This window comes from Misgurnus anguillicaudatus, chromosome 23, assembly GCF_027580225.2.
Source record: "Misgurnus anguillicaudatus chromosome 23, ASM2758022v2, whole genome shotgun sequence".
Lineage (NCBI taxonomy): Eukaryota > Metazoa > Chordata > Actinopteri > Cypriniformes > Cobitidae > Misgurnus > Misgurnus anguillicaudatus.
In genome coordinates this window covers 26,252,267-26,277,394 of record NC_073359.2, presented here as the reverse complement: position 1 = coordinate 26,277,394, position 25,128 = coordinate 26,252,267, and the positions used below count along the sequence as shown (strand labels likewise).

The 25,128-nt window shown below is 36.1% G+C and overlaps 4 protein-coding genes across 4 annotated transcripts in view; all 4 read left to right on the top strand.

The window, feature by feature from the left end:
• Positions 1 to 407: 407 nt before the first annotated feature.
• Positions 408 to 2,850, top strand: LOC129453781 (uncharacterized). The gene is made up of 3 exons (XM_055218154.2): positions 408 to 764; positions 1,344 to 1,809; positions 1,903 to 2,850. Exons 1-3 carry the CDS (start codon positions 495 to 497, stop codon positions 2,535 to 2,537), a joined length of 1,371 nt encoding a protein of 456 aa, XP_055074129.2. The 5' UTR covers positions 408 to 494; the 3' UTR covers positions 2,538 to 2,850.
• A 2,075-nt stretch (positions 2,851 to 4,925) lies between these two features.
• LOC129453784 (uncharacterized) lies at positions 4,926 to 10,162 on the top strand. The gene is made up of 3 exons (XM_055218161.2): positions 4,926 to 5,761; positions 8,393 to 8,828; positions 9,051 to 10,162. The coding sequence occupies exons 1-3, from the start codon at positions 5,489 to 5,491 to the stop codon at positions 9,674 to 9,676; spliced, it is 1,335 nt and encodes a 444-aa protein (XP_055074136.2). The 5' UTR covers positions 4,926 to 5,488; the 3' UTR covers positions 9,677 to 10,162.
• A 1,571-nt stretch (positions 10,163 to 11,733) lies between these two features.
• LOC129454268 (uncharacterized) overlaps positions 11,734 to 25,128 on the top strand; it is a 34,758-nt gene continuing 21,363 nt past the window's right edge. The window contains exons 1-2 of the mRNA XM_055218748.2: positions 11,734 to 12,855; positions 14,415 to 14,901. Coding sequence (XP_055074723.2) covers positions 12,349 to 12,855; positions 14,415 to 14,901 — 994 coding nt within the window. The 5' untranslated portion in view covers positions 11,734 to 12,348. The remainder of the gene's footprint in view (positions 12,856 to 14,414; positions 14,902 to 25,128) is intronic.
• Positions 16,398 to 24,774, top strand: LOC129453782 (uncharacterized). Its single transcript, XM_073862340.1, has 6 exons — positions 16,398 to 16,761; positions 19,098 to 19,557; positions 20,903 to 21,523; positions 22,175 to 22,458; positions 22,967 to 23,423; positions 23,859 to 24,774. Exons 1-6 carry the CDS (start codon positions 16,477 to 16,479, stop codon positions 24,482 to 24,484), a joined length of 2,733 nt encoding a protein of 910 aa, XP_073718441.1. The 5' UTR covers positions 16,398 to 16,476; the 3' UTR covers positions 24,485 to 24,774.

The window sequence follows — 25,128 nt, the reverse complement described above, 5'->3', positions numbered from 1 at the left end:
TGTGTGTGTGTGTGTGTGTGTGTGTGTATATTATATAATTCATAAAAGTATATGAAAGTGCGCTTATTTTTCTCAAGGGTAGATTTTCATTAAATGAGTTTATTTTCTGTTTGTATGAAGGGCTTCAGAGGATTTTTATTGAACACAAGGCTTACATTATTTAACTAATCAAAGACTGGAATCGTTTGTTCAGATTGCTTGTGCAGCTGCAACCTCTCTTTTTGATATGGTGATGTATATAATTTGAATAATTTCTTAGGGACATTCAGAAAAAAAATTTATTCCAGAAATGCACAGAAACAGCCAATAGTATAATTGTTATAATATTCAAATGACAGAGTTTGTTTAACAAATTTTTCAAAGTCCATCCCAGTAGATGGCGGAAATGCACCTAAAGGTGGTTTTGCCTAACCGCCATAAAACACAAAAGAAGAAGTAACGTCAGTTTGTTGTTGGCTTGCTAGAGAACAGTCGTAATAAAGTGTGCGTTTACCATGTCGAGACGGTGTTATTTTCACCCCGACTGCAAATCTCCTATATATGGCCTTCCCAAGGATGACGAAATTAGGGAGCAATGGTTAAATTTTATTTTTAACTCGGGTTCTGAACATAACAACCCCAACATATTTCTGTGCGCTGCGCATTTTACAGATGACAGCTTCCTTAATCGCGGGGAATACAATGCTGGTTTCGCACAAAGGCTTATCCTGAAAAATTCATCAGTTCCCACTTTATCAGGACAACATGATAATGGACCAAAACCTGTAAGTATGCTTTATTTTGTGCTATGTTTTCAGTTTCAAGCGTAATTTGGCGCCGCTAGCCAGTTAACGCTAAATGCTAATTCATTAGTGTGTGTGCATCTTAAACATCATTTACTCTGAATCACTAAGTTAAAGCTACGTCCCAGTTCCTTACTAATAATATGCATTAATAGTATGCATGCTACTGTAGTTGTGTTTAAAAAGTACTTACTTTTGAGTGCAAACCACACTGTGCCGTTTTTCAGTCTGAAGGCTGCAGCCTCCGGAGGTCGCATTTGCAGGGTGCATACGTCATCAAGACTGTCTTATTTCATAACATTAACAATTATAAAAAGTTGACCATTATTTTTAGTAAATCGTAAATTGGTGTAATATGCTTGTGATTTGCGAATGTAATGCTCATTTAACTAAAATAAACCAGACTTGATGACGTATGCATCCTGCACGTGCGACCTCCGAAAGCTGCAGCCTTCGTATTGAGAAACGGCCACTTTTTAGGAGAGATATTATGCAGATTGTGTCTCTCTGTTTGACGAAATCAAATAATTTATCATCTTAATGTGTGTGTTGTGTTGTTAGGATGTAGATGAGGATTGTGGTGAATCTTCGGTGTATGTAAATGATGGGAGCACCTCAGAAAGTCTGGATTTAGTGATCACCGAACAAGATCAGCCACTGATGGACAAACATATCTCTGAAGAGACATCCGTTCCCACACAGGAATCGGAGCTCAATCTCACTTTACTCTGTTATAGCGAGTCAAGCCCCGCAGACGCTCATATTACGGTCACTGTGTGTGACAGTGATGATCACGATGAGGAGATCCCGCAGACAACAGTGAAGACGTCTTCAGTCGGAGTGGGGGATTGCAGAAACCAGATGGCGAAAAAAACAGAAATCATAGTAGTGGAAAGTGACAGTGATGATGATGATGAAGAAGATGAGGAAGAAGAGGAAGAAGAAGAAGATAAGGATGATGCTGGTGATGATGATTTTGTCCCTTCGGATGAGCATTGTGATGATGATGATGATTTCATTCCTTCAGGTATGTTTCTTTATTATTGTTTGTGTCACTAGTTTGTATACATTTAAGTAAAAAAAAAGATTTTCAATGCTGTTGTGTGTTTTTTTTTTTCAGATGAGATCAATCAATCTTCTGATGAAGATAAAGCAAAACAAATACACAAGTGTCCACACTGTGAGAAGAAATTTTCCTATACGTGGAAGCTTAAGTCACATGTGCGTTTACACACCAAGGAGAAACCGTTTCAATGCAGCGTATGTGGAAAAACTTTTAGGCTTTCAGGTTCTTTAAAGTCACACGAAAAAACACACAGCGAGGACAAACCCTTTCCATGTTCACACTGCGATAAACGTTTCAGGAATAAACATCGTGTGATGGTCCACGAAAGAGTTCACACCGGAGAGAAACCGTACCTGTGCCAAGACTGTGGGAAGAGCTTCTCTAATACAAATGCTTTTAAATTGCATCAAAGAGTTCACACCGGAGAAAAACCGTATCAGTGCACTCAATGTGAAAAGAGCTTCGCACGTCACAAGTCCTTTAAAATTCATCAGCGAGTCCACACTGGAGTAAAACCTTATCCGTGTAGTTTTTGTGGGAAGAGTTTCACTCGACAGGACAATTTGGCGACGCACCGGAGAATTCATACGGGAGAAAAACCTTACAAGTGCACTCAGTGTGATATGGGATTTACACAAGCAGTTCTCCTGAGACTCCATCAGAAAAAACATACTGGAGGAAAACCTTAACATCTGTAGAGATATTCAGTCATGTAGGACCTTTAAAAGACTCGTCATCATGTTGAAGAACAGATTGTGAAAATGACAAATAAGTCATTCACAAAAAAAAAATGTTACAAGCACTATTTTACATTTGTACAAACTTTGTATTTTGACAATAAGAGCAGATTTAATTAGATTTTGCACTCCAGGTTCTGCTTCACTAGAAGATTTTTCTACATTTCTAGTTTTGTGCCATTTCTAATGTGATCTTTTTTATGTTTATGCATGTATGCGTATTTATTTATTTTATACATATAATTATAAATACATTTTAAGGATTGTTTTTGGTTCACCCAGAAAGTTTTCTTTACATAAATTGAGCATTAGTACCTGTATATTCAGAAAAAAACGAATGTTTTGGGAACGGTATCTATTCTCGAATGTAAATAGTTAATGTTGTGTTATTTATCATTCCTCTAACTAAAAAAGTCAAACACATCATATAAAATAATGAGTGGGATTCAATAAATATATTGGATTCAAATTCTGTATCAGTAATTAACTTTTATTTTATTTATTTTATTTTAATATGTAACACTTAAGACTATTTTAATTCAACTACCTTAAGATCACATATAGTGTGAACTTTCACTTATTAAGATTTTACTTATTTAGATAGTTAAGTGGGTTGAGTGTTCTCATTAAGCCCACCAAAATGTACAGTTGCGCTCAAAATGATTCATACCCAGGCCGAATTTTTAAATGAAGTTTATTTAACTAAGTTTGGGAGAGGCATTGGTCATGTATTCCAACCAATCAGTGCGAAGAGGTGCCTATAAATAGCCGTCCCACATCTCTGTCCCATTTTGGCAGCATCCCTCCTCCACCCCATCACTTCACTCTCAGCTAGTTTATCTAGTTCAAGTTTAAAGAGGGAAAGTAGGCTACTTTGGGTTCAGCCTATAATTTTAAGCTTGGGGCCCTCCCCTTGGAAATCTTTATCTAATTTCCTATTGATTACATTTTAATGCGAACTATTGGATAAATAGGCATCTTCTGGCTGGAAATGACACATGTTAGAGACATTATTAAAAAGTATTAGCTGTTTTTTCTTATAAGGGTGAGGTTTTTTGCAGATTTCTACAGGGATTTTGGACCACTTCTCTTTTGCATAGATCTCCAGGTCGTCCTTAATTGAATTCAAGTCTAAACCATGGCATGGCCACTCCAAAAAATGTTGTAAAATGCCCAGGTCAAGTTCTTCTGCACACTACCTAATGTTTTGCTTCAGAATCATAATGTAGTCTTTTTTTCAGGATGCCATTTACTTTTAACAAGGTTGCCTGGCCCATAGGCTGAACCCCCCAAAAACATTTAATTCTCACCACCGTGCTTGACCATGGGGATGGTGTTCAGGTTGAATGCTTTTCCAATGCTTCATCCAACAATGGTGGCCACAAAACATTTAGAAATACATTTGTAGTCTTTCCCTTTTTTGTGTGAGCATCTATAGCAACCGAAGGTCCTCACTAAGCTCATTGGTTTTACCATGACTTGCAAATGACCCGAAACTGATATCTATAATTTAAAATTATCATCATGTCACGTGCAAGATTTTATTTAATGTGAAAGAAAAAAAAACACAGTAACACCAGTGACACAACAAATCACCAGTTACTGGTGTTACTGATCTTTATTGGTGTTACCCGTAACACCAGTGACAATTTTCATGAAAACGGCATTTTACAATTCATTAAATTAAGTAGTTTAATCCATTTGTATTCTAGTTTTATTGCAATTTCCAAACAATAAAGGAGGTGACGGTCATACCAGTGACTTAAACTAAAAGCTTCATATGAAATCATGAAATAAATTAGAATATTTAACTGAAAAGAGACAGTGGGCTTCTCTTCATAGATCTCCAGGAAATTGAATGAAGAAATTCAAGTGATGTCATCAGTGTGATTTTGATTTAAAAAATAAAAGCTTTTTTTCGTTAAACGGTAACACCAGTGACACAACTCCAGGGGACCACTACTTTCATTATATATTTTATAATATTTATTTCGCATTTTGTTTTTTAATGTAGTCTACATCATATATTTGATAGTTATGGACACATGATTGTATTTTAAAAGGAAGAAAACACTGTTTTTGATCTCAAAATAAAGCATTTCCCTTCTCTACATGACTGTGGAATTCTAATTAATTAATAAAAATCAAATATTGCTACCTTGATGGCTCAAGGTGGTGTCAATTGTTCAAATAACTTATTGTTTCATTTTAAAATATAAAAAACCCTAAAGTGTTTTTCAAGTGTAATATTTCTGTAAAGGCTAGGGACATAAAAATTGACATTTCCATAGAATGACCCCAATAGCCTCAATTTTAATTGTATTTATTACATATTTTTATATTAGCTTGGCTTCTTTTATGTATGTTAACATTTTAAACAATTATAAAACATATCAACAAGTAAACTAAAATAGAATCAACAAGTAAAACAAAAAAGTTTGGGTAAACTATATCAAAAAAGTACATCCCTCCAGATGTTTTTATCCATTATGGTAGCCCTTGCCCCTGTATAAAAGGCTGCCTGAAAATGTGCTTATTTTCTAGGCCATAAGTGACCAAATGTATAATTAATAATTAATAGAAATTATTTATTGAAAGGTAAAGTATTATTTAATTTAATGTACACTTAAATGTATTGTAAACTGATTAAATCATATTTTCGTTCACATTAATTGATTGTCAGTACATTAAGCAGTATGATTTAACTATATTTTAAATAAACTAGAGGCAACATAATTTAGATTTTATATTTAGCTTTTCTTCCCATTCCTCCTTATGGGCTTCACGCTCCGTTCCAGTAGATGGCGGAAGTGGTTTACCAAACAACCGCCATCGTAAAAGAAGAAGACGTAGTTGTTGACAGATCTCCTAGAATGGAGTTGTTGTAATAAAGTGCTTTTATCATGTCAAGACGGTGTTATTTTCACCCCGACTGCAGTTCTCCTATATATGGCCTTCCTAAAAATAACAAAATTAGGGAGCAATGGTTAAATTTTATTTTTAACTCGAGTTCTGAACATAACAACCCCAACATATTTCTCTGTGCTGCGCATTTTACGGAGGACAGCTTCATTAATCGTGAAGAGTACAATGCTGGTAGCGCAAAAATGCTTATTCTGAAAAATGAATCCGTTCCCACTTTAACAGGACAACTTGCTAATAATGGACAAAAACCAGTAAGTAGAATGCTTTATATGTTAAATGTGTCGTTTAACAGTTAAATGCATTTCATTTGTAAGCACTGCTATCCCAGCTAACAGAAAAAAGTTCTAAGAACGTTCCCTGAAAGTTCTTTACGTTCCCAAAAACGTTCTGCCAACGTTAAAAGTGTCCAGTTTTCTTGACGTTCTAAGAACGTTTTTGTGTTGTCTCAACGTTAGAGGAATGTTACATTTTACCATTTTTAAATGTTATGGCAATGTCATGTTTTAATGTTCACACAATGTTTAAAACAACAACTGTTTATTATATTGACTTATATGATTGTCATGTAAATGATAGAGAAACATTGCATTTTATTATATTTATTTTTTATATTTATATTATTTTATAATATTTATTATATATTATATATTTATTATATATTATATATCTATTATATATAAGTTTAGATGTTGATGTTTTGTTTCAATTTAAGTCACCATTATTGTGATTAGTGTTCGTTTTAGTTGGGCTCTTGAGCCTTGTCTTTTGCTTGCTAGATTTTTCCCTGGCTGTGCCAACTAATCGCTAACACACAACATTTGTTATGAACACGCTAAGTTAGTAGTGTAACTCTGCGGTGCGGTGGCCGGAACACAATGGAAAAAAAATCATCCCTAATTAATTTACTAATCAAAAGTTTATTTTCTGTCAATAATGTAAATGAGATCCAGCTCTTTCACAGCAGTTTGTCATTAAGGAGTTTAAGAAACTTTGGACAAAAAATATCCGCCGCACAGTTGGGACGCACAAACATCAAGAATCAGACCACGAATCTCAACCATGGTGACAAAGAAAATTGGGAAAAAAATCATTATTATCCATGCTGCAGTGCATGCTGGGAGTCCTGAATGAGATTTGTAATTTGTTAATACCCAGCATGCATTGCAGCATGAAGTTTTTCATTTAATTGTCACCATGGTTGAGATTCATAGTCTGATTCTTGATGTTTGGGCATCCCAATTAAATAGCGGATATTTTTTGTCCAAAGTTTCTAAAACTCCTTAATGACAAACTGCTGTGAAAGAGCTGGATCTCATTTACATTATTGACAGAAAATAAACTTTTGATTAGTAAATTAATTAGGAATGATTTTTTACCATTATGTACCAACCACCACACCACAGAATTACACTACTAACTTGGCATGTTCATGGCAAATGTGGTGTATTAACAGGGAGTTGACACAACCAGGGAAAAAACTAGCAAGCAAAAGACAAGGCTCAAGAGCCCAACTAAAACAAACACTAATCACAATAATGGTGACTTGGAATGAGGCAAAACATCAGCATCTAAACTTATATATAATAGATATATAATATATAATAAATATAATAAAATAATATAAATATAAAAAATAAATATAATAAATGCAGTGTTTCTCTATCATTTGCATAGCAGTTAAACAAGTCAATGTAGTGAACAGCTGTTGTTTTGAACATTGTGTGACTGTGAACGTTGAAACATGACATTGTCGTAGCGTTTGGAAATGGTGGAATGTGGCATTCCTCTGGCGTTGAGACGGCACGGGAGCGTTCTTGGAGCGTCAGGAGGGCTGGACACTTTTGGCGTTGGCAGGGCGTTTTTGGGAACGTGGGGAGCTTTCGGGGAACGTTCTTGGAACTTTTTTCTGTTAGCTGGGATGTATATCAGAAAGTAAAGGTTATTTAGTAAGTCAGAATTGTTTGTTGATCATTTGGGTGATTCTCACGAAAACTTGGTTTTAAAAATGTCAAGCTCAAGCATGAAAATGTAAAAATTGCTTAAATTTACTTTTTTTCCCACCAGACATTGAAAAACAAAGTCTGGAGTAAATGGGAACATTAATTTAAAAACTTGTACTTATCATTTAACACTTTTTGTAACATAACTTAGAAAATTAGTCCTAAAAAATCTCATTACCGCAACAGTCAGAATCACAACACTGACATATTTTCAAAATGACATGACAAACCTGAAAGAACATAATTTGGAGATTCTGCACATGCATTTAAAATCAAAGTATTATGCTTCTATTAATTAAATGAACATTTAATAAGCATCTGTTGCGGTAATGATAATCAAAATGTTGTGTAAGCATTCTGACAAGACAATATTTCAAATTAACTGTAAAAAAAAGATCTTACCTGGTAGCCATCTAAAATTCTGTATGTGTGCTTAAACTGTTCTCAAAAAGTGTTGCGGGGGATGAGAACATCAGGCATGGACACATCATTTTCCTAATTTTTCTTCATTATTATTATACATGAATATTCAGTAAATATTTTTTCTGTCATCTAAAGTAGTCTAGCAAAACATCCATTTATTTTTTTCTTAATATTTTTGTGTTCATTTGATTAAATTACAACATAACGCATGTTCAAACACAGCCGGACACATTGCGGTACTGAGAATTTCAGCAGAAAATGAGATAAAATTTACAATTATAAATTCTTATGTTGAAATCACACATTGTGCAAGGTAGAACACAGTATTGTGTTAATTCTGATGCTTTTTAATGTTACTATATTACACATTTTAAAGCTAAAATCATTAGTGCCGTGGTGTTTCAAGGGTTTCGTGAGAATCACCCATTTATAAACTTTTTGTGTGTGTTGTGTTGTCAGGATGTGGATTGTTTTGAATCTTCAGTGTATGTGACTGATGGGAACTCCTCAGAAAGTCTGGATTCAGTGAGCATCCACCAAGATCAGGCACTGATGGACAAACATCTCTCTGAAGAGACATCTGGTCCAACACAGGAATCAGAACTCAGTCTCAATTTACTTTGTTATAGCGAATCAGACAGTGATCAGGAGGATGAATCTACTGAACAAACCATCAAAGAGTCTTATGATATTGTCTGCAAAGCTGAAGAACAGCAGGAGATCCTGCAGACCACAGTGAAGACGTGTTCAGTTCAACTGAAGGACTGCAGGAACCTGATGGAGATAAAAACAGAAACCAAAGAAGAGGAAGATGACACTGAGAATGATGAAGATGATGATGAAGAAGATGATGATAAGCGTTATGATGATGATGATGATCAATCTACTTCTTCAGGTATGTTTCATTTTTATACTTTTGTTAAAGAGAATTAAATGGCACAAAAATTTATATAAAAAGGTCATTTATTTTAAGACTCTGACAGGGGACCTTAGTATATAGGTTGTGATGCTGAATGTGGAAAAAGATACAGAATCACCTTCTCGTTCCCTGTACTTGCAGTTTGTGTACATTTAAGTTATATAAAAACTATTTTCAATGCTGTGGTGTTTCTTTCAGATGAGATCAATGAATCTTCAGATGAAGAAAAAGCACACAAGTGTCCATACTGCAAGAAGATATTTTCCGATACGTGGAAGGTTAAGTTACATTTGCGTCTACATACCAATGAAAACCGGTATCAATGCAGTATATGCGGGAAAACCTTTAAGCTTTCAAGTTCTTTAAAGTCACACGAAAAAATACACAGTGATGAGAAACCCTTTCCATGTTCACACTGTGATAAATGTTTTAGGAATAAATATAATCGAAAAGAGCACGAGAAAGTTCACACTGGAGAGAAACCGTACCTGTGCCAACACTGTGGGAAGAGCTTCTCTAAATCCGCTGGTTTAAAAGATCATCTAAGAGTTCACACCGGAGAAAAACCTTATCACTGTTCTCAATGTGGAAAGAACTTCGCTCATCCCCAGGCCTTTACGCTTCATCGGCGCGTTCACACTGGAGTTAAACCTTATCCGTGTAATGTTTGTGGGAAGAGTTTCACTCGACGGGACAATTTAGCGACACATCAGAGAATTCATACGGGAGAAAAACCTTACAAGTGCACTAAATGTGATTTGGGATTTACACAAGCAGTTCTTCTGAGACTCCATCAGAAAAAACATCATGGAGGGAAATCTTAACATCTGTGGAGAAATTCAGTCATGTAGGATTTTTAAAAGACTCCTCATGCTGAAGAACAGACTGAAAATGACAAATAACAAACAGTTACAAACACTATTTTACATTAATAGAAGACTTTGTATTTTCTGTACTGTATTGAAAATAATAGCAGATTTATAGATCTCACACTCCAGGTTCTGCTCCACTAGAAGATTTTTCTACATTTCTAGTCTTTTCTAGTTTTTTTTTGTATGTTTATGCATGTATGCATATTTATTTTTTATACATATAATTTTAAATACATTTTAAGGTTTGTTTTTGGTTCACCCGGAAAGTTTTTTTTTAACAGAAATTGAGCATTAGTACCTGTATATTCAAAAATATTTTTTTTGGAACGGTCTCTATTCTAGAATGTAAGTAGTTAATGTTGTGTTGTTATTTAGCATTACTCTAACTAAAAAAGGTTCAAATAAAATAAGATTCATAATAAATATATTTGATTCAAATTCGGTATCAGTTATTATTTTTTTATTACCTTCAATATAATATAGAAGCAACAGAGTTTAGATTTAATATTTTGTTTTTTCTCCAATTCCTCCTTATGGGCTTCACCTCCATAACAGTAGGTGGCGGAAATGCACCCAGATTTGGTTTACCAAACAACCGCCACAAAACAAAACAAGCAACGTAGCTGTAGGACTGCATAGATATGTACACTAGATCAGTGGTTCTCAAACTGGGGTCCGGGGCCGCCAGGGGGGCCGCGAGATGGTGCCGGGGGGCCCCAGTTTTATGACATTTTATAAAATACATTAATTTATCATGAATTCTGTGAAATGAAATACTACTTTGTATAATACAGCACTACTTTGTATAATTTAATGTTTTGTTTAATTAAAATGTGAAGTTTTAGAACTGTTTTTTGTCATAAATTTTCTTTGGGGGGGGGCGCGAGAAGGAATGCACCATACACAAAGTGGGCCGCACGCTGAAAAAGTTTGAGAACCACTGCACTAGATGTCGCCTTGACTACGGCAGTTCATTGGACCGAATGCGTCAAACAGAGCCGCCATTTTTAAACAGAGTAGCCCCGTATCAGTGTCATTGTAGGCAATGGTGTAACGGACAATAAAATCACCATAAATCGTCATGAATGCGATTTTCTATGTTTTCTTTTGGTTCGTTTCAACAGTCAGACATCTATTTAGCATTGAGTCCAGAAAAAAAAGAAAGTTTTGATATTTTAAAATCTACTTTTTCTAACTATAATGCACAGTGCTAGTAGGCCTAACATCCATACGCAGCACAAAAGTCTGGCATTGTCCATGAATTCGAATTACAGGTGGATATAGCAGCTTTACCTAGCTACTTCCTATGACAAGACCCCTGTAACAAGATGGCGGCGGTTTTGACGCATGCTTAGAACCCCAAGGTGACATCTAGTGTATATATCTAGTAGGACTGCTAGATAAGAGTTGTTGTAATAAAGTGCTTTTTACCACGTTAAGACGGTGTTATTTTCACCCCGACTGCAAATCTTCTATAGCCTATATGGCCCAACATATTTGTGTGTGCTAGGCATTTTACAGCTTCCTTAAAGGAACATTCACCCTTAAAAACATTAATCTTTATTTAAGTGGGTCGTATTTGTAGTCAAAATGTAACAAAGTTCGAGTTTGGTGCCTATAGAGGGTATGCATTGACGTCACTTTTCCACGTGACCACGCCAGAATTCGCCCTGTTGAGTGGCAAACGTTCAACAAAATTGCTGGTTTTCATAGCGGCTGCTGGGAAAATGAAAGTAAAACGAACTATTATCAGCTTAAAATTGAATTTAGTTGGATTGATAGCAGAGGTGGACAATACTTAGTTACAAGAGTTACACTTTCCAAGCATCTGTGCTTTATTAGGACGTTTGTATTGGGAAAAATGTTACTTCACTTCACTACAGTCTAAAGCATAGAATCATACTGTATATTTTTTATATTGCATATTAAAATGTATTTAATACCTAATTACATTTAAATTGTGTACTTCTACTTGAGTAAAAGTATGTACTTAAATATTAAATGTAAAACAAAAACAAAAGTATGATAATATGCTTTGGAATGTATGTTTTCTAAAGAAAGACACAGATAAAATACAAATACTTGAAAAATAATTTTAAGTAGAAAGTAAAATCTCTGCTTGATAGTGAACCTAGCAACTTGTTAACCCACCTGTGGTCTGTGGACGTTGGCATGAACGATCAATTTACTTCTCTTTTTTTTTGGTGTTTTTTTTGTCAGTCTGTAAAACGATATCTCAGAATTCTTGTCAATCTGTTAGTACAGTCTATCGCACAACAGCTGTTTCAAATTGAAACGCGTTATTCCCGTGTGATTTCACAGTGTATTCAAATGCTGCCGCTCTGTCTTTTGCCACTCAGTGGGCGTAACCGCAGTCATTTTCGCCGAATGTGACGTCAAGTGCATACCCTCTATTTGACCGCATTTATATGGACGACAACAACTCCCACAATGCACAGCTCTGCAAGCCACTCCCACTAATCAGAACACCGTCGCTTGCGCTATGGCCTAGCTTAGCTACCACCACCACAGCTTCACATTCATTTTACACAAATTTTGTAGTGAAGAGTGAGTTGGCGAATTAATCAGTGAATTACTTATTATTAGTTTGTTTTTCTTTTGAAATGGTGAACTCTTGCATGGTACCGGGGTGTTCAGACAAAACCAGGAAAAGACAACAAGTAAGTTTTCATTATGTACCGAAAGATGAGGAGCGATGCAAACAGTGGCTAAGGGTGATAAACCACCCGATCTATACAGAATACACACCCGCGGAATACCTAAAAACACTAAAGGTTTGCAGCATCCATTTCAAAAAGGAGGACTTCGAACTCAATGTTTTGGGAATGAAGAGAGTCGCGCTTTTGGACACCGCAATTCCGTCGGTGTTTACTTTCCCAGAAGACAATGTAATGCCTGAAACATCGGTGTTTAACGTTACATTTCCAGAATACAATGAAACACTTCCAGAAGACGATGTAAAGCCTGAACCGTCGGTGTTTAACGTTACATTTCCAGAATACGATGTAAAGCCTGAACCATCGGTGTTTAACGTTACACTTCCAGAAGACGATGTAAAGCCTGAACCATCTGGACTTAACGTTAGTAGCGCTGAATGCTTTCTCTTGGAGGTAAGAGTCTTCTGCAGTAAATGATATAAAATGAGTTGTATATACGTTGGCTATTTACAAAGTAAGTCTTTCGTCTTTCAATACACACAAAGAAAATAAACATGTGTAATTGCAATACTTTTCTGTGAGACGTAACGTTACTTATCACTTTCTTGAAAAATTTCAGGGGTGCCAAAACTTTCGGCCATGACTGTATATTCCTTCTCGCATATTTAAGTTACTAAAAAAAGAAACGTTAAAATAATGTTATGTAACGGTAATAATGACCGTTATTTTTTTCAATTACGTGAATTCGCGCTTTTTTGCTGAGCACAATCGAAAGCGAATAGAGCGTATGCATTGACGTCACTTTTCCACGTGACCACGCGAGAGCTCGCCCTGTTGAGTGGCAAAACGTGCAACAAAATGGCTGGTTTTCATAGGGGCTGCTGCGAAAATGCCAGTAAAACTGACTATTATCAGCTTAAATTGAATTTAGTTGAACTTGATAGCAGAGGTAGACAATACTTAGTTACTAATTAATTAATTACACTGTCCAAGCATCTGTGCTTTATTAGGATGTTTGTATTGGGAAAAAATTTACTTCACTACATTCTAAAGCATATAATCATACTGTGTATTCTTAAAATATTGCATATTAAAATGTATTTAATACCTAATTACATTAAAATTGTGGACTTTTACTTGAGTAAAATGTACTTAAATTTTATATGTAAACAAACACGTGTATTTATGAAATGTAATACAATAAAAATCATTATAATATGCTTTTTTCCAAAGAAAGACACGGATTAAATACAAATACTTGAAAAATACTTTTAAGTAGAAAGTAAAAAGTTTGCTTGATAGTGACTCTAGCAACTTATCAACGCACCTGTGGTCTGTGGACGTTGGCATGAACGATCAATTTACTTCTCCTTTCTGTGTTTTTTGTCAGTCTGTAAAACGATAGCTCCGAATTCTTGTTAATCTGTTAGAACAGGCTATCGCACAACAGCTGTTTCTCATTTCAACGCGCTTTTACCGTGTTTTTGTCGATGTGACGCTGTACTCAAATGCTGCCGCTCTGTCTTTTGCCACTCAGTGGGCGTAACCGCAGTCCCTCTCGCCGACAGTTACGTCATGTGCATACCCTCTATACTCGTAAAGAGAGCGGGGTAAGCATGTTCAGGGGAGCATGCGCATATCAGACGTGCACACTAAAGGAATAATGGGTTGGATTATGCTTTCACTTCATTTCGTAAAAAGAAGACATTAAAGAACGTTCTGTCTAAGTTAGTTTAGGTCATTTAACAAAATAACCACCCTGCAATGTATTTTATGGTTGCAAAATATATTATTTGGTTCCCAAAAAATAACCAAAAGATTCCTGACCTATGATCTTAAAAAATCCTCAACTGAATGTAAATGTGTTAAATCAAGTGCATTCGCTAAATGCGTTTTATTCAGCACAGCTACTACAATACGATTAATTAGTTATATAGATTATTTAGTGAGTCAGTTGCGTGTTGATTCATCTGATATTATTTTGAATCTTACTGTGTGTGTGTTGTTTTTAGGATATGGGTTTCGATTGTTGTGAAACTACAGTGTGTGAGACTGATGAGAGCTCCTCAGAAAGTCTGGATTCAGTGGGCGATGAGACCGAACCAGATGAGACCGAACCAGATGAGACCGAACCACAGCCACTGCCGGACAAACATCTCTCTGAACCAGACACAGATCTCAGCCTCAATTTACTCTGTTACACCGATTCAGACAGTGACAAGGATGATGAATCTTCTAAACAAACCGCCACAAAGACTCATGATATCGCCTGTAACACTGAAAAACAGCAGCTGATCCTGCAGACCACACTGAAGACGTGTTCAGTCAAACTGGAGGACTGCAGGAACCTGATGGAGATAAACACAGAAACTACAGAAGAAGAAGATGATGACACTGATGATGAAGAAGATAAGAAGAAGCGTTATAATGACGACGATGATGATTTTGTTCCTTCGGATGAGTCTAATGATGACGATGGTGATCACTCTATTCCTTCAGGTATGTTTGTTTTTTATTCTTTCTTGACATTGGTGTAAATTCCTGTTTCGGGAATTTTAAAAAGATCAGATTTATTTCAAGCCTCTGAAGCAGGAAGTTTGTTTATTTGCGCGTGAATGCTGAAACGCAGAAATGGGTCGTATTTTATTTTTTTATTTATGATAACAAGCAAAATAAACAACAAGATTATCTTAGTCGACAGACCAGGGGTCTCATTTATAAAACTGTGCAGTAAAAAAAGTAAAAAATATTTTCAATGCTGTTGTGTTTCTTTCAGATGAGATCAATGAATCTTCTGATGAAGAGAAACCACACAAGTGTCGGTATTGTAAGAAGAAATATCCCAGTGAATGGACGCTTGCGAAACATATGCGTATACACAGCAAGAAGAAACCGTATCAATGCAGCGTATGTGGGAAAACCTTTAAGCTTTTAGATTATGTAATAATACACGAAAAAATACACAGTGAGGAGAAGCCCTTTCCATGTTCACACTGCGATAAAAGTTTTACTAATCAACATAGTCTAAAACTACATAATAGAGTTCACACTGGAGAGAAACCGTACCTCTGCCAACACTGTGGGAAGAGCTTTGCAATACAACAGAATCTTAAATTTCATCAGAGAGTTCACACCAAAGAAAAACCTTATCACTGCTCTCAATGTGGACAGAGCTTTGCGCGTCCCCAGACCTATAGGATTCATCTGAAAGTTCACCTTGGAGTTAAACCTTATCCGTGTAATATTTGTGGGAAGAGTTTCACTCGACAGGACAATTTGGCGACACATCAGAGAATTCATACGGGAGAAAAACCTTACAAGTGCACCCAGTGTGATATGGGATTTACACAAGCAGTTCTCCTGAGACTCCATCAGAAAAAACATACTGCAGGAAAACTTTAACATCTGGAGAGATATTCAGTCATGTAGGACATTTTAAGACTCATCATGCTGAAGAACAACTGTGAAATGACAAATAATTAAATCATAAAAATAAAAAAATGGTTACAAACGTAGAAGACTTAGATTTAATTAGATTAAAATAAAACTGTGAGATTTTTCTACATTTCTGGTTCTGTGACTTTTATGATGTAATATTTGCATTTTCGGCATGTATGTGTATATATTTTTATACATGTACATTATAAATACATTTTGTTTTTTGGTTCACATGGAAAGTTTTCTTTACAGAAATTGAGCGTAAAGTAAAGAAACAAAACTATATTCTCGATTGTAAACAGTTCATTTTGTGTTGTTATCTATCATTCCACTAACTAAAAAAACTCAAACACATCAGTTAATATGATGAAGAGGATTCATAATAAATATATTTTATTCAAATTCTGTATCTGTGCCTGTTTTTATCATCTAATTTATAATAATATAAAAGCAACAGAATTAAGATTTAATATTGAGATTTTTTTGGTTGGGTTCACCTCCATTCCGGTAGGGGGCGCAATGAACATTTTTCTCTTCTTCAGCCTGCACGCGTAGCGGTTTGAGCAGACTCGGCGAAATATCAGTCAGGTAGTAGTAACTTAGTAGTAGAAAGATAGCTTGTGAATAATATTAATAATGGTGATTACGTGCATTGTGAAGGGATGTGAAAACAAGCAGAAAGTTTATAGCGCCGTCATGTTTCACAGAATTCCAAATAACCATAAACGGCGGAAAGCATGGCTTGCTGCTTTGAACATGGATCCGACGACGACTCCAGAAGAACTAATGAAAAATTGTCGTGTTTGCTCCGAACATTTTACCAAGGAGGACTATACCTCAACGGGATTACGCCTAAAAGATACTGCGACACCAACGATCTTCAAATCACCAACAGAGCAAACCATATCAACACCCAACGCTGTAAGTGTCCTTTAAAATGAGTACTTTTGCATTATTTTTCCCTAGTCTGCACGAATAACCTCAGTGCGATTCTGAAAAGGGCAGATTTACGATTTTGTTTGCATGACGACTGAACTCAGAGATTCAGATTAAGTATACAACAATGTGCAAAGTCCGCAATGTAACGTTACATGTCACTGACAACATCAGTTGGTGTTTTAAAGGGGCGTTTACCCCAAAATGACAGGGTGGACCGCAATTTTAGGGACACGTGCAAAATGCTTAATATGATGACAAATGAATATAAATTATAAAAATGACTTGTTGAGGACAATAAGAAAAATCTAAAAGTTTTGGAATATTATGTAATTTATTCACTTTATACACTCACTAAAGTTAGCTGAGCAGGGTGTGGGACATGCCAAAAAATGGGAAAAACATTTCAAGAGACTTATCAATGAATTTGTATGTGTGAAAATGTTTGGCCATTTTAATACAGCCTCAGAATTTCATTATTTCATTATTTTTTATTATATTCATGATGAAGGAGTGATTCTGATGAGGACAGCAAAAGGCACTTTATTGTGATATTGATTGATCCGTCTACCATGCTAATGCATTGAACCATGTTACACGACTGACAGCACCCATACACAGTGAAATTTAACAGCAAACTACACACAAGTGCACGAGTGCCAATACCTAAAAAAGATGACAGCAAGCCACACACAGTGCAGCTGGTAAAAATAGCCGAGGCTTACCAGGAGTGCCATGACCAGCTGTCACAAAACGTGTCAGCTGCCTCAAAAAGTTACTGGCAGCTCAGACTGTGACCGGAAGTGCTAGCTGACTAGCTAGCTGACACGAAATGAGACAATTGAGCTTTGCTTGAATGATGTACAGCAAGAGCTTAAAGGATTAGTAAATTTTCTTTATAAAAAATCCAGATAATTTTCTCACCACCATGTCATCCAAAATGTTGACGTCTTTCTTTGTTCGGGTGGGAAGAAATTATGTTTTTTGAGGAAAACATTCCAGGATTTTTCTCTTTTTAATAAACTTTAATGGACCCCAAAACGTAACAGTGCACGTGCAGTTTAAAATTGCAGATTCAAAGGACTCTAAACGATCTCAAACAAGGCATACGGGTCTTATCTATCGAAACGATTGTCATTTTTTGTAATAAAAATAAAAATATGCACTTTTAAACCACAACTTCTCGTCTTTCTCCGGCTGTGTGGCGAGCAAGCGCGACCTCATGTAATTGCGTAATGCCTTGGAAAGGTCACGTGTTACATATATGAAATGCACATTTGCAGACCATTTTAAACAATGAACTGACACAAAGACATTAATTACTATCATTTGACATACAACAACGTCGTAACGGTCCTCTTTCTCCACACTTGTAAACACTGCATGGGGCGTAGTTTTGCATACGTCATCCGTGACCTTTCGGCGTGATGACGTATTATGTGTATCACGTGAATTTGCGCTGGCATCACAGGACCCCAGATAGACGAGAGGTTGTAGTTTAAAAGTGCATATTTTTTATTTTTCTTGTCAAAAATGACAACGTTTCGCTAGATGGGACCCTTGTGCCTCGTTTGGGATCGTTGGGAGTCCTTTGAAACTGCAATTTTAAACTGCATTAGAACTGTTGAGTGTTGGGGTCCATTAAAGTCCATTAAAATGAGAAAAATCCTGGAATGTTTTCCTCAAAAAAACATAATTTCTTCTCAACTGAACAAAGAAAGACATCAACATTTTGGATGACATGGTGGTGAGTAAATTATCTGGATTTTTTTTAGAAAATAGACTAATCCTTTAAACAGATTAAACATGTTTAATATTTACAAATTGCTATCGGGGCAGCTCTGACGTTCTTCTGATCAGGTTCAGACACTCTTAACACACCTCACACCAAGGGACTATCTGATAAGATAATATGTAGAACCATCAAGATAATCGGGACATCGCTAGGATTATCGGAAAGGGGAAAATTGGCCCAAAATCAGCCCGATTATCTTTTAGTGTGTACCCAGCATTAGAGAATCACCAAGTTTTAATTTGTGCCACCATACTTACTCGTGTAACTACTCATGTAACAGCCTTTAAATAGAGAAAACATGGAAGTGTTTATTGGCTTCTAAATTATTCCCTGTTTGGATCCTAAGGAATAAATGGGGCTAAATGCTAACACATTCACAACACGCTTTACAAAGTGCATGTATTTTATTTAACAGCTGAATGCGTTGTTAGAATGTATGTCAGAAAGTAAAAGTTATTTAGTGGCTCGGTTGTGTGTTGATTCATCTGATATCATTTATAATCTAATCTTACTCACTTGTTGTTAGGATGTGGATTGTTTTGAATCTTCAGTGTATGTGACTGATGGGAGCTCCTCAGAAAGTCTGGATTTAGTGAGCAACGAACAAGATCAGCCACTGCTGGACAAACATCTCCCTGAAGAGACATCCGGTCCAACACAGGAATCAGAGCTCAGTCTCACTTTACTCTGTTACAGCGAGTCAGACAGTGATCAGGAGGATGAATTTACTGAACAAACCACCAGAGAGTCTCAGATTATTGTCTGTAACAGTGAAGAACAGCAGGAGATCCTGCAGACCACAGTGAAGACGTCTTCAGTCATACTGGAGGACGGCAGGAACCTGATTGAGATAAAAACAGAAACCACAGAAGAGGAAGATGACACTGAGGATGATGAAGATGAAGATCTTGATGATGATGATGATGATGATTTTGTTCCTTTGGATGTGCCTTTAGATGACGACTATGATCACTGTATTTCTTCAGGTATGTTTCCTTTTTATTCTTTCTTGGCATTGGTGTATATTCATGTTAAATGGCACAACAAGCAAAATAAACAACAGGTAGATTACCATAATGGTGGTTTTCCATTGAATAGTACCCCATGGGTCAGATCGCGTCAGCTTACTTTACTTTGGCTCGATTAGCTTTTAAATTGAGTTTAGTAGCACTTCAAAGTGGGAGGGATTATAGGCGTGTCATTATATATGCGCTACCTACTGCTGTGACATCATTCAAAAAGTGTGAGTGAGCGTAGTTAAAATTCATACATTAATTTATTTGTCAATCCGCTACTAAATCAAAATTGACAACCACCACAAATAGATGTTTGCGCATCACGATTATCACTATCTCTGTATCACATGACTGTTTCTGTACAAACACCCATGGCATCAGACGACGCGCTCCGCTAAGTTGCAAAAATGCCACGTGTGCATGCAGAAGTTAACAAAACGAATGTGCCGCCTAGGGCTGTCGCAATGATTAAATAATCGTCTCATCGCATTTGTTTGTCCTTATCACGAAGATTTCCAATCACCACGATGATTGCACATCTTTCTAAAAAACACAAGGGGGAGCTGCAGCGCCTGTATAAACGAGACTGTATAAGATTACTTTTAAATATGTGTTATAATATTTATTGCCAGATAAACCTTTCAAAAATTTTAATTTAAATAATCACAACGTGTGAAAATTATTTAATGAACTAAAAATTTTTTATAAGAATTAAATGTCAAAGCAAAAAAACAGTCAATTAATCATCATAACCGTCAAAGCCCTAAAACAGGCAATTAACTGTAATAATCGCCACAATTTCTTAGTCAATTAATCGTCACCCAAAATTCATAATCGCAACAGCTCTAGTGCCGCCACAAACAGATAACAACAGGTTTGCTCGAGACAGGGCACGCACAAAGGTAAAGCTAATCTTGCGTTTAGCAGTGACGATTCTCTCAGACCAATCAGTAATTTACAGTGTTTATACATTACGTTTTAGTATCAGCTCAGATCGATTGTAACCCCAATCAAAAAAAAGTATTTGGTTATATTGGAAAAGCGCCTTTAGTAGACAGACCTGAAACTATCTAATTGGTATGCGTTTACTGAAAAATAATGCACGCCCGTAGAATGTTTCTCAACCAATCAGAATGAAGCATTCAGCAGCACCATGGTATCATATTAGCATAGTTTTTTAAAGCACTTTTAAAGGACTGACAAACAAATTTCTGTCTTGTGGAAAATGATACAAAATCACCTTCTCGCTTGTTTGCAGTTTGTGTAAATTTAAGTTAAATAAAAACTATTTTTAATGCTGTTGTGTTTCTTTCAGATGAGATCAATGAATCTTCTGATGAAGAAAAAACACACAAGTGTCCATACTGCAAGAAGACATTTTCTGATGCATTGAAGCTTAAGTCACATGTGCGTTCACACACCAAAGAGAAACCGTTTCAATGCAGCGTATGTGGAAAAACCTTTAAGCTTTTAGGTTATTTGAGACAACACGAAAAAACACACGTTGAGGAGAAACCCTTTAAATGTTCACACTGCGATAAACGTTTTTGTAATAAACCCAGTCTAACGCGACATAATAGAGTTCACACCGGAGAGAAACCGTACCTCTGCCAACACTGCGGGAAGAGCTTCTCCAACTCCAGGGGTTTTACAGATCATATGAGAGTTCACACCGGAGAAAAACCTTATCACTGCTCCCAATGTGGAAAGAACTTTGCGCGTCCCCAAGCCTATAAGCTTCATCAACGAGCTCACACTGGAGTAAAACCTTATCAGTGTAGTTTTTGTGGGAAGAGTTTCACTCGACAGGACAATTTGGCGACACATCAGAGAATTCATACCGGAGAAAAACCTTACAAGTGCACTCAATGTGATTTGGGATATACACAAGCAGTTCTCCTGAGACTCCATCAGAAAAAACATCATGGAGGGAAATCTTAACATCTGTGGAGATATTCAATCATGTAGGACCTTTAAAGACTTATCATGCTGAAGAACAGACTTAAAATGACAAATAACAAACATTTACAAACACTATTTTACATTAATAGAAGACTTTGTATTTTCTGTAATGTATTGAAAATAATAGCAGATTTAATTGGATTCAAATAAAACTATTTGCTGTGAGATTTGTCTACAATTCTGGTTTTGTGACATTTATGTTGTGATATTGGTATTTTCTGTATGTTTATGCATGTATGCGTATATATTTTTATAAATATACATTATAAATAAATTTTTGAATCACCCCGAAAGTTTTTTTATCTGTATATTTAGAAAGAAACTAATGTTCTGGGAATGGTCCCTAACTTTATTTTCGATTGTATCATTCCTCCTATTAAAAAAGTCAAACGCATCATTTAATTTAATTACAAAATTTATTAACTCAATAATAATAATAATTTAGAAGCAATATAATTTAGATTTTAATATTTAGGATTTGTTTCTCCCGTTTCTCCTCATGGGCGTTTTTCCTCCATTCCAGCAGGTGGCGCAAGTGCACCTAAAGCTGGTTTATCAAACAACCGCCATAAAACAAGAAGAAGACGTAGTTGTTTGCATACTGGAGAAGATTTGTTGTAAAAAGTGCTTTTTACCATGTCAAGACGGTGTTATTTTCACCCCGACTGCAAATCTCCTATATATGGCCTTCCTAAAGATGACAAAATTAGGGAGCAATGGTTAAATTTTATTTTTAACTCGAGTTCTGAACATAACAACCCCAACATATTTCTCTGTGCTGCGCATTTTACGGAGGACAGCTTCATTAATCGTGAAGAATACAATGCTGGTTTCACACAAATGCTTATCTTGAAAAATGAATCAGTTCCTACTTTATCGGTACAACCTGATGATAATGGATCAAAATCTGTAAGTATGTTTTATTTATGCTTCATGCATAATTTGGCGCCGCTGGCCAGTTAAACTTAGCTAAAGATAGTTTACTAAAAATAAAATAGTTTGAGAGAGTTTAATGTCATGAATTTTCTCTGAGGAGTGAGGGGGCGTAGGCTAAAAACTTGAGAACCACAACAATAGTATCTTAATCCGAACTCTGCAGCCTGCGGACGTCACATTTTCAGTCTGCATACGTCATCAAGCCTGGTTTAATTTAGGTAACTATGCCTTTCATTCGCAAGTCATACGCATATTACACCAAATTTACGACTAACTAAGAATAATAGTCAACTTTATAATTGGTAATACCCTGAAGTAAGACAGTCTTGATGACGTATGCAGCCTGCAAATGCGACCTCCGGAGGCTGCAGCCTTCCGATTGAGAAAAGGCCACATGTGAACATGTTAAATAGTGTTGGGTCAGTTGTGTGTTGATTAGCTGATATCATTTATAATATTAATGTGTGTGTTGTGTTGTCAGGACGTGGATTGTTGTGAAACTTCAGTCTTTGTTAGTGATGGGAGCTCCACAGACAGTCTGGATTCAGTGACCATCCACCAAGATCAGCTACTGATGGACAGACAGCTCTCATCCGGTCCCACACAGGACTCAGAGCTGGGTCTCACTTTACTCTGTTACAGTGAGTCAGACAGCGATCCGGAGGATGAATCTAATGATAAAACCACCACAGAGTCTCATGATATCGTCAGTAACGCTAAAGAACAGAAGGAGATCCTGCAGACCACAGAGAAGACGTCTACAGTCAAACTGGAGGATTGCACGAACCTGATGGAGATAAAAATAGAAACTATAGAAGTGGAACATAACACTGATGATGATGAAGATGAAGAAGATAAGGATAAGTGTTATGATGAAGATGATGATGATTTTGTTCCCTCGGGTGAGCTTTATGATGACAATCACTGTATTCCTTCAGGTATGTTTCTTTTTATACTTTCTTTGCTTTGGTGTTAATTACTGTTTTGGTAAATGGCATAAAAAAGGTCATTTATTTCAAGCCTTTGAATGGGACCTCTTTATTCACACGTGAATGCTGGAAAGCAGGAATTAGTCGAATTTCAAGCTTGCGCTATAGACGGTTTCGGCAGTAACAACATAAACAAACGGCTTTCGTTGAACAAATGTAACTTCCGGTAAACTTTGCAAAGAATCAGTAACAACAGCGTCCTTTTATAGTATTTATTTTCTAATAAAAAGCTAAAAAAACAACAACAAATAGATTACCTTAGTTGACAGACTTGGAACTTCTTCATAGGAGTATGTTTACTAATCACCTTCTTGTTTAGTGTGTTTGCAGTTTGTGTACATTAAGTAAAATAAACTATTTTCAATGCTAATGTCTTTCTTTCAGATGGCATCAATGAATCTTCTGATGAAGCAAAAACGCACAAGTGTCCATACTGCAAGAAGACATTTTCTGATGCGTTGAAGGTTAAGTCACATGTGCGTCTACACACCGAAGAAAAAACGTATCAGTGCAGCGTATGTGGAAAAACCTTTAGGCTTTTACGTTCTTTGAGGGCCCACGAAATAACACACAGGGAGCAGAAACCCTTTCCATGTTCACACTGCGATAAACGTTTTGGTACTAAACATCGTGTGATGGTCCATGAGAGAGTTCACACCGGAGAGAAACCGTACCTCTGCCAAGACTGTGGGAAGAGCTTCTCTAAATCTCATTCTTTTAGAGTTCATCTGAGAGTTCACACCGGAGAAAAACCTTATCAGTGCTCGCAATGTGAAAAGAGCTTCGCGCGTCCCGAGGCCTATAGGCTTCATCGGCGAGCTCACACTGGAGTTAAACCATATCAGTGTAGTTTTTGTGGGAAGAGTTTCACTCGACGGGACAATTTATCCACACATCAGAGAATTCATACGGGAGAAAAACCTTACAAGTGCACTCAGTGTGATTTGGGATTTACACAAGCAGTTCTTCTGAGACTCCATCAGAAAAAACATACTGGAGGAAAACCTTAACATCTGTAGAGATATTCAGTCATGTAGGACCTTTAAAAGATGACTCATGCTGAAGAACAGATTGTGAAAATGACAAACAACTAATATAAAAAAATTGTAACAAGCACTATTTTACATTTATAGAAGAGTTTGTATTTTCTCTACTGTATTGAAAATAATAGCAGATTTAATTATAAATCTGATGTATTTACTGTAAAATTCTAAATTTCTAGTTCTGTGACATTTATGATGTGTTTTTATGTTAATGCATATATGTGTATTTAATTTTATACATATACATTATAAATACATTTTGAGGTTTGTTTTTTGGTTCACCCGGAAGGTTTTTATTACACAAAGTGTATGTTAGTACCTGTATATTAATTTAAACAAAATATATTCTGGGAATTGTCCTTAACTTTATTCTCCATTGTAAATAGTTAATTTTGTGTTGTTATTGATCATTCCTCTAACTAAAAAACCTCAAATACATAATTTAATTTAATGAGGGGGGGTTCATAATAAATTTTTGATTCAAATTCTGTATCTTTATTTTTTATTACGTTAATAATAATAATACATTTAAAAGCAACGTAATTTACATTTAATATTTAGGATTTGTTTCTCCCGTTCCTCAATATGGGCTTCACCTCCATTCCAGCAGG

Coding starts and splice junctions, on each gene's coding strand:
- LOC129453781 (XM_055218154.2), top strand. CDS start 495: ATGTCGAGACGGTGTTATTTTCACCCCGACTGCAAATCTCCTATATAT. Junction 765..1,343: donor ATGATAATGGACCAAAACCT/GTAAGTATGCTT, acceptor TTGTGTTGTTAG/GATGTAGATGAGGATTGTGG. Junction 1,810..1,902: donor TGATGATTTCATTCCTTCAG/GTATGTTTCTTT, acceptor TTTTTTTTTCAG/ATGAGATCAATCAATCTTCT.
- LOC129453784 (XM_055218161.2), top strand. CDS start 5,489: ATGTCAAGACGGTGTTATTTTCACCCCGACTGCAGTTCTCCTATATAT. Junction 5,762..8,392: donor CTAATAATGGACAAAAACCA/GTAAGTAGAATG, acceptor TTGTGTTGTCAG/GATGTGGATTGTTTTGAATC. Junction 8,829..9,050: donor TGATCAATCTACTTCTTCAG/GTATGTTTCATT, acceptor TGTTTCTTTCAG/ATGAGATCAATGAATCTTCA.
- LOC129453782 (XM_073862340.1), top strand. CDS start 16,477: ATGGTGATTACGTGCATTGTGAAGGGATGTGAAAACAAGCAGAAAGTT. Junction 21,524..22,174: donor AAAACATCATGGAGGGAAAT/CTTAACATCTGT, acceptor TGTTGTAAAAAG/TGCTTTTTACCATGTCAAGA. Junction 22,459..22,966: donor ATGATAATGGATCAAAATCT/GTAAGTATGTTT, acceptor TTGTGTTGTCAG/GACGTGGATTGTTGTGAAAC.